The 9,566-nt window shown below is 40.8% G+C and overlaps 1 protein-coding gene across 1 annotated transcript in view; it reads right to left on the reverse strand.

Annotated features, from left to right (window-relative positions):
- Positions 1 to 5,810, reverse strand: part of dnah7 (dynein, axonemal, heavy chain 7) — a 215,633-nt gene extending 209,823 nt beyond the window's left edge. Inside the window, exons 1-2 of the mRNA XM_078404574.1 lie at positions 5,748 to 5,810; positions 1,277 to 1,336 (exon numbers count right to left, since the gene is read on the reverse strand). Of these exons, the coding sequence (XP_078260700.1) occupies positions 1,277 to 1,336; positions 5,748 to 5,810 (123 nt within the window). The remainder of the gene's footprint in view (positions 1 to 1,276; positions 1,337 to 5,747) is intronic.
- Between the last annotated feature and the right edge of the window lie 3,756 nt (positions 5,811 to 9,566).

Consider the following 9,566-nt stretch of genomic DNA (forward strand, 5'->3'; position numbering starts at 1 on the left):
GTTTTTAGCTTTTTACTTTAGTTTAGAGATACAGCGCGGAAAAAGGCCCTTCGCCCCACTGAGTAGCACTGACCAGCAATCCCCGCACATTAACGCTATCCTACACACACTGGGAACAATTTACATTTATACCAAGCCAATTAACCTACAAACCTGTACATCTTTGGAGTGTGGGAGGAAACCAAAGATCTCGGAGAAACCCACGCAGGTTACAGGGAGAACGTACAAACTTCGTACAGACAACACCCATGGTCAGGATCGAACCCGAGTTTCTGGCGCTGTGAGTTCTATAAGGCCGCAAGTGCTGCAAGGCAGCAAGCCAGCATTTAAAGATTGTTTGAAAATAAACTACTGAGCACAGTTAAGCAGCTGATAAAGTTCTACGACAAATTTCTAATCTACTAATAAATATTAGTAAATAATCTCCCAGTGCAGTCCTCTTAGTGTTTTTGTCCCTAGTATTTTTCCCCGTGCAGGGCGGCACTGTGGCGCAGCGGTAGAGTTGCTGCCTTACAGCGAATGCAGCGCGGGAGACTCAGGTTCGATCCTGACTACGGGCGCCGTCTGTACGGTGTTTGTACGTTCTCCCCGTGACCTGCGTGGGTTTTCTCCGAGATCTTCGGTTTCCTCCCACACTCCAAAGACATACAGGTATGTAGGTTAATTGACTGGGTAAATGTAAAAATTGTCCCCAGTGTGTGTAGGATAGTGTTAATGTGCGGGGATCGCTGGGCGGCGCGGACTCGGTGGGCCGAAGGGCCTGTTTCCGTGCTGTATCTCTAAATCTAAATCTAAAACCTAAATAATTCCTAGAAATAACATTGCTTTCAGGAGCCCCCCCCCATTCAATTAGTTCCTTAAATTAATTTTTCGGATGTAAAAATAATCAAAATCCTCAAACTATAACTTCACACCTGAATATATAATATAAATATTTAATAATGACACTCAGAAATATGGATTGCGAGCTGATTGGTATAAATCTTGGCTTACCATCCATCAGAGAGTCATAACTTGTGTTAACGAGATACACATTTACAACTCAATCTTTCCATGCATGTCATTAATAGCATTGATTTAATTAAGGGAATTGGATCCATGATCAATAATCCAAATAGCAAAATCAAGAAAATTCTAAGTTAAATTTAGAAAACGCTCCGTTTCAAATTTATTAATAAAAAGAATGCTGCCTGTCTCACTGAGTTACTCCAGCATTTTGTGTCTATCTCCAGAATATATATATATTGTTATAAACCTTAATCTTTTGCTAACCTACCGCAGGTAACTGTGGTAAAAACGTTATTTCACTCCTTGGTAGTTTTCCTTTATTCTGTGTCTGCAAAAAAAGTTTATTTTTATGTTTTAGAACATCGTGGAAGAGAACAAAATTGCAGAAACAATGTTAAAATAATAGTAAAACAGCATGTTGTACACAATGAGAATTGGAAGACAGATTCCAAATCGTAAATGACCTGTTCAGGGAATTCATATTCAGTAGGTTTTACAAAAAAAGTAACTCCAAAACTGCCCGAGGCCATTTCCAAGAAATTGGATTAGAACTGAGGCAATATGCATCCGAACAGGAAAACCTCGTATGAATTGCTACTAACTTCCACTCAAAGTGGTGGCAACATAACCCTGCTATTTAAAAAAAGACAGCAAGAGAAAACAATGAACCATTGTAGAAATAAATGGCTTGCCATCAGTAGCAGGAGAATTGTTCAAATGTATTGATAAAGATATGGTTAGAGGACACATGGAAATCATATTATCTGGAAAGTTGACATGGATTTATAAAAGTGAAATCTGGTTTTAACAAAATTCGTTTTCTGAGGTTAATTAAGGAAGATGCAGATGGTGTGATGCATTAAGATTTTTATCACAGCAGTAGAGTCATGAGGTTGCAGATAATATAATTACACAAATGAATAGAATAGGCATTATTCTCAATTTAGCAGGGTTTAACTAATGCAGTTCAGCAAAGAACCACGAAAAGATCAATGATAGATGAAGGGATTGGTGCTGTGTAAGCTGACGATAAAAAAACTAAGAGTAAAGCAGACAGTGAGGACAAAAAGCTGCTGAGGAGCACAAATAAACTTTAGATCCTTGTGTGGATAATGTTTTCTTCATTTTAGTGGAATAAATGAAAAATATTTTAAAATCCTGTGCAACTAAGTAATTAATATTCAGAGGTATTGGTATGTTTTTTTGCACACAAATTTAACATACATGTATAAAAGCAATGATGAAAGCTACTGGAATGTTGCTCATTATTCCAGCAGAAAAGGATAAAAGAGTTTTATTTCAATTTTATGGGTCTTGGTGAAATCACATCGGGAGCAAATTTCACAGCTTTGATTGCTGAGGTGGGAGATTGTCCTTTCATTAGGTCATGTGATAGGAGTCGAATTAGTAGAATTGGAATTTGGCCCATCATGTCTACTCCGCCATTCAATCATGGCTGATCTATCTCTCCCTCCTCACCCCATTCTCCTGCTTTCTCCCCATAACCCCTGACACCCATACTAATCAAGAATCTATCTATCTCTGCCATAAAAATATCCATTGACTTGGCAAATAATGCCTTCTGTGGCAAATAATTCCACAGATTCATCACTCTCTGAACTAAAGAAATTCCTCTTCATCTCCTTCCTAAAGGAACGTCCTTTAATTCTGAGGTTATGACCTCTTGTCTTAGACTCTCCCAGTAGTGGAAACATCCTCTCTACATCCACTCTATCCAAGCCTTTCATTATTCGGTAAGTTTCAATGAGTTCCTCCGTCATCCTTCTAAACCCCAGCGAGTACAGGTTCAGTGCCGTCTAACGAAATGATTGAGTAGAGTAAAGCTTTTAATCCTTGGTTTTGGAAGAACTGGTAAGTGATCTCCATGGTACACAAAATTCTTAAGCAGCTTGGTAATAAATGCAGTGTGGCTGCCCCTGGTCTCAGAATAAGATGATCACCCAATTAGGACTGAGATAAAGAGACAAAATTCTTCACTCCAGTCGTGAATCAATTGAATTCTCTACCTCATAAGGCTGCAATGCTGCTTTATCCAGCACATTCAATACAGAAAGGTAAACATTTACATTGCAACAGAATTATGGATTTCTAATGGAAAGATGTTGAGGTGCAAGATCACCCATGATCTGATTTAACGACGGAGCCAAATTCATGGGATGGAATGGCCTCCTTCTGCTTCTGTTTCATCTTCTGAACTGAATGCGACATAGGTATGCTCTTCTTAAAACTACATTAAAACCACTGTTTGGCCCACACACATCCATTCCAAATAGCCCCTAGAGTCATATTTCCCCTCCAAATGTCACAGCCATTCTTCTAATCAATGATAGTTTTCCTTCCGATAATTTCACTCCATCTTAGTTGAACATCAGCTATCCAACCCCATTCTCCTTGGAAACACAAAAATCATGAACAAGAATCGGCCCTCCAGCCCTTCGAGCCTGCTCCACCTTCCTTGTTATCTCCACCTCCCACTTTACTGGAGAGCCATTAGCAGCTCCCATGCCATTAAGCTCTCTTCTCCAGCAAGCTACAAAAGGACCAATACATCATACCAACTCCTAGTACGCACCAGCGGACAACCGCAAGTGAAACTCCAACCTTAAGCATTGAAGTATCAGCAGACTGCTTCATTCTCTTGAACGAGGCTTAATTAACCCCCAGAGTCTAAACTGTGCAGACTTAGGTGGCTAAAAACAAGATCTAACTTCAACTGTTAAGAACTGTAACTGGCATGGTAGGCTGGTCCAGTCCAGTTTACTGTCAAGTGTACCGAGATACAATGAAAAGCTTTTGTGCGTGCTAACCAGTCAGCGGAAAGACAATACCTGATTACAATCGAGCCATTTGCAGTGTACAGATACATGATAAGAAAATAACGTTTAGTGCAAGATAAAGCCAGTAAGGTTCGATCATGACATTCTGAGGGTCAACAGTGAGGTAGATAGTAGCTCCCAGTGACAGTCATTTGTATATTTGAACATTTAACTATGCTACTCGTTGCTGGCCATCCTTAAATGCATCTAGACTTCAGATTCGCCTTCCACGGTAAAATAGTTCACAACATAATCATCAGTATATATACTGAATATATACTGAAATAAACAAAGCATTTGTTGACAAGTGATCAACAATGAATGAATTTATGTGGATCAGAGTTGCTTCAGATTTATTTCGCTGGTAAATTAGCAGAAGCTACCCATTCACAAAATAAAAGCTTAACTGTATTGACAGTGGGCAATTTCTGAATTTGCAAAATTAAAAAAATAACCATCATTCTTAAACTGAAGAAATATATAATTTCAACAATATTAAATATAAATTTTAACGGCCACATACAATTCAGAAACATATCAACAATTTCCTTGGGTACAATTATAACAACTGAATGAAAGATTTGTATCTCAGTGTACTCCACAAAGCACATTGGAGAACTTTCTAAGTTAGGTTGTAATGTATGAAATATAGCAGCAAATTTGCAGTCCAAGCTCCAAACGAAGGTGTAGGAAGGAACTGCAGATGCTGGTTTAAATTGAAAATAGACACAAAAAGCTGGATTAACTCAGCGGCTCAGATGTCATCTCTGGAGAAAAGGAATATGTGACGTTTCAAGTAGAGGCCCTTCTTCAGACAGTCAGAAGAAGGGTCTCGACCCGAAACTTCACCTATTCCTTTTCTCCAGAGATGACTGAGCCGCTGAGTTACTCCAGATATTTGTGTCCATCTTCCAAAACAAAGGTAGTGCAAATAATAACCTCGTTATTTTTGTGACTCTGCGGAATAGAATTTGGCAGCACAATGGCTCTCTGCCCTTCTTTTTTTTTTAAAAGCCATTTGCTCCTTGGCTGGAGAATTCCTTTCATTTTGAAAGAATACATGTCAAACCACTTGAGCACATGTAACCTTAGCCCTGTGAATGCCCATCAATTCATGCAGTGAACGAACAAGCATCGGTAACCAGACTAAATGTTTACAACAATTAAAAGTTTCCTTATATGATTTTGATTTTTTTTTAAATTTATATCAATTTTGAACTTCACATTGCGTTTAATCCGCATATTCTGAGTAATAATACTGTGCTCAATAACGGTGTGGGCTGCTTCTCATTTTCAATTTCATTAGACAGAGTTAGATAGAGCTCTAGGGGCTAGTGGAATCAAGGGATTATGGGGAGAAGGCGGGCACTGGGGGAATGATGGGGGACGATTAGCCATGATCACAATGAACGGCAGTGCTGGCACGAAGGGCCAAATGGCCTCCTCCTGCACCTATTTTCTATGTTTCTATTTCAAGTAAATTCCAGTTTACAATTAACATTTCGACTGCGTCTTCAGTTTAAGAATGATGGTTATTGAATTCATACTACAGTATGCTGGTAACTGTAACTATTATTATTTTTTAAAGCAAGTCCTTTCCTGGACACACAAAAATAACTTGTTCCAACAATTAAAAGTTCCTTCAAACTGCTACAATGTGGGCAATATCGCAGTCGACGTGGTGATGATCAGATAATCTACTCTCCAGTGCATCCCCCTCGTTTCTTGGATCGGTCCAGCAATAGTGGCCACCTGCAACCTGCCCACTGGTGCTACATGAGGGGTGGGAGGTTCGATCCCGGGGCCGGGACTTGAACCCTAAGCTGCTGCTGCTGCACTAGCAGATGCCTCCCCGCCACACCAACCCCCCCCCCCCCCCCCCCCCAAGCTTACTGTCGCCGCAGAAGTGGCTGCCTCCGGCTCCGAGCCCTCCTTGAGACACTGGCACAACGAGGAGTCCTCCATCCCCCCCCCTAGAGTGACTCTTCAACCTGGGTGGCGAGAGGGTGTTGCCGCGCCAGGGCGGCACTTGAGGCTGCAGGAGGCTTTAATTGCTACAATCGAGGGACTCGCTACAACAATTGCTACAATCGAGGGACTCGCTGCAACAAAGGTCTCAGCGGCGGCGGCGGTGGCGGTGGCGAGGAGTCCCCTCCCGTCCCCTCCTGTCCCGTCCCGACTGCCCAGCCGCGCACCGCACTGTTTGAAAGTAGCCTCGCCGTTTCCAGGGTAACGGTTACCGACCAAAGCTCTCGGGAAAACAAAAGGCGAGAGTTGCCCAAAGTCCTCCAGCGTGAAGGTGGACGCAAAAGAAGTGCTGGAGTAACTCAGCTGGGTCAGGCAGCATCTGTGGGGAAAAAAAATGAATGGGTGGTGTTTCCGGGGTCGGGTCGACTCGACACCCACCCTTCTTCAGACTGAGTGTCAAGAGAAAGGGGAACCAGAGACAGACGGTGATACAAAGAGATAGAGAACAAATGAATGAAAGATTGGCAACAAAAAAAATTAACGATGATCAAAGAAAGTTGGAGCCCACAATGGTCCATTGTTGGCTGCGGGGGGAGGGTATTCTTATTGGTCTTATTGTTGAACTGCGGGTCATTTTTCATTTCACTGCACATTTATGTGTATGTGACAAATAAATTGACTATTGACTATTGTGGGCTCCACCTTTCTTTGATCATCGTAACTTTTTTTGCAAATCCTTAATTCAGTGAAACTTATCAGGACAACGGTGAAACTAGTACGACTAGGGAGGGGGGGGGGTGGAGAGAGGGCGATGCAAGGGTGACTTGAAGTTGGAGAAACCAATATTCATACCATTGGGTTGTAAGAACACAAACCTTTCAGCATTTGATAACATCACGTGGATTTCAAAAGTCAAGAGTGTTTTTTTGCCATATGTCCCAGACAGTGCAATGAAATACATATGTGCAGCAACACAACAGAATATGTAAGCATAGTACTCTGTAAACAATATAATAAACGATTAAAAACAGGTTAGTATATATGTGCACACACATACACAGACAAACCCAAACTCCACAATTTAAAATACAGAGAAGTGCAGAAGCTAGATATCTGCTATAAATGGTGTGTATACACACATATACACACAAAAAAAATAATAATGCAAAAAGACCAAAACCAATGCCCTCAAGTCAGGGCTTATTTTCAGAGTCGTGTTTAATAGCCTGGTGCTGTAGGGAAAAGTCTGTTCCTGAACCTGGACATTGCATTTTCCAGGCTCCTGTATCTTCTTCTCAATGGCAGAACTGGAATGAGAGCATGGTGGTGTGGGTCTCCAATCTGATGTGGGCTGTCTTTTTGTTCACTAACGCAGGAAGGAAAGTTAATCAGTTATTCTTGTACCGACATCTTTCACTCTAATGCGTTGGTAAAATTTGGAAAAGATTATGCCTAACATGTTTCTCTTCGGCAGAGGATAGTCGGGATGAAGCCCCCCACGGTTCTCACTCCCACTTTCTCTCCCGAATTACTTGTCTATTTTCAGGTGCATCCATCCTAGGTTCCCTTATAAAACATTGAAAATTTTACATTTATAAATTTGTCATTGTTTTTTAAATTGAACTTTATAATTAGTATGTGTAGGATTAAATTATATAAAGGGAATAAGTGATGCTGAGACTCTTCAGACCTGAAATGTTAACTCTATGTTGCCTGACCTACTGATTTTTCCATAATTTTCTCAATTTTTATATCAGCTTTTAAAAATATTTTATTTTTTAATATTTTAATTTTTATTAACATTTTAAATTGTTGTGAAGTTTGGATTTGTGTGTACCAATGGCATAATGTTCCCTGGAAGTAACCTCAACTGTTACTGATCCGCATTTTGCAATTGTGGCTTGTAGAAAACTGGAAGTATTCACACTAATTGCACTGAGAAACTGTTCGCAGCTTCTGGAGAATGAATAAAATAGAAGGAGGCTATGTTAACAGTCCAACCTACTTCCTTCCCCAGGGAGCAGTGGGATTTGAAGCTAAAATGGATTTCAAGACTTTAGGGGAAATCAAGGATTATGGGAACCAGGCAGAAAAGTGCCGATGCCCACATCAAACCAGGCATAATTTTAATGTGACACCAGGTTCAACATGGCATGTGGCCTACTCTAGCTAGCTTCCTGGGGAAGTGCAGAACAAGGGGTCACAGTTTAAGGATAAGGGGGAAGTCTTTTAGGACCGAGATGAGAACGTTTTTTTTCACACAGAGAGTGGTGAATCTGTGGAATTCTCTGCCACAGACGGTAGTTGAGGCAAATTCATTGGCTATATTTAAGAGGGAGTTAGATGTGGCCCTTGTGGCTAAAGGGATCAGGGGGTATGGAGAGAAGGCAGGTACGGGATACTGAGTTGGATGATCAGCCATGATCATATTGAATGGCGGTGCAGGCTCGAAGGGCCGAATGGCCTACTCCTGCACCTTGTTTCTATGTTTCTTGCAAGCTCCCTGTTCTTTGGTATGGGATCTTTTACTTTCTGCTCTTGCCATGGGATCTTTTACCTTCACTCGTAGACCATTCTTTCCTAAAATCTCAGAAAGAAAGCACATTAAAAAATACAGCTCTTTTTTCTTGTTGTCGTGAAGTATAATCCCTAGATTGTGCATTGAAAACAGAGGATTCTGAAACTTATCCAGTAGACTGCAGTGGATCATGTCTTAAAGTGTCTCTATATTGTTTTCTTAAAATCAAGTTATGCAAGCAAATAGTCCTCAGGTTATGATGGGCACATAACCATGTTCTGTAGAGATACTGCCTGACCCGCTGAGTCACACCAGCACTTTGTGTCCTTTTGTGTATACCAGCATTTGCAGTTCCTTGTTTCGACAGTCCTCAGATTTTGCTTGCATGAAAGACAGATACAGACAAGTAGGTAATTTCTCAACAATTTCTTCTGGCAAGCCTATATATGATGTGACTCATAGTTTTCGTTAATATTGCAATACTGCCTTGCATGATCAGCATTCACTGGACTATTTCTCTTAAATCAAAATTGAGGAACGAGATTAAGAAATCACGTACAGGATTGTTAGTCCCTACAATACAGTAGAATAGTTAAATTTATAGCTAACAAAGATATGGATCTAATCAGATGAGATTTGGAGCTGGATAAATAGTTAAATGGAACTTTGTTGAGGCAGAAATCAATAAAATTTGAGAGAGGTCTATAAAGACGGGTAGGCGGTGGTATTTTCTTTCAGTCACTGTAGCAACAGTCCAGCAACAACACAAAGGAAATATTTGTGCTGGTTACCTGCTGGTTGAAGGAAGGTGAGTCTGAACAAGGTTAATTGCAGGTAATGAAGATTCTTTTGTGGCGTAGAAACATAGAGAATAGATGCAGTAGGCCATTCGACCCTTCGAGCCAGCACCATCATTCAATATGATCATGGCTGATCATCCAGAATCAGTACCCTGTTCCTGCTTTCTCCCCATATCCCTTGATTCCATTAGCTCTAAGAGCTATATCTAATTCACTCTTGAATCCATTCAGTGAATTGGCCTCTACTGCCTTCTGTGGCAGAGAATTGCACAGATTCACAACTCTCGGGCTGAAAATGTTTTTCCTCAACTCATTCCTAAATGACCTACCCCTTATTCTTAAACTCTGACCCCTGGTTCTGGACTCCCCCAACATGAAGAACATTTTTCCTGCATCTAGACTGTCCAATCCCTTGAGAATTTTATGTTTCTATAA

This window comes from Rhinoraja longicauda, chromosome 8 (assembly GCF_053455715.1).
Source record: "Rhinoraja longicauda isolate Sanriku21f chromosome 8, sRhiLon1.1, whole genome shotgun sequence".
Classification (NCBI taxonomy): Eukaryota; Metazoa; Chordata; class Chondrichthyes; order Rajiformes; family Arhynchobatidae; genus Rhinoraja; species Rhinoraja longicauda.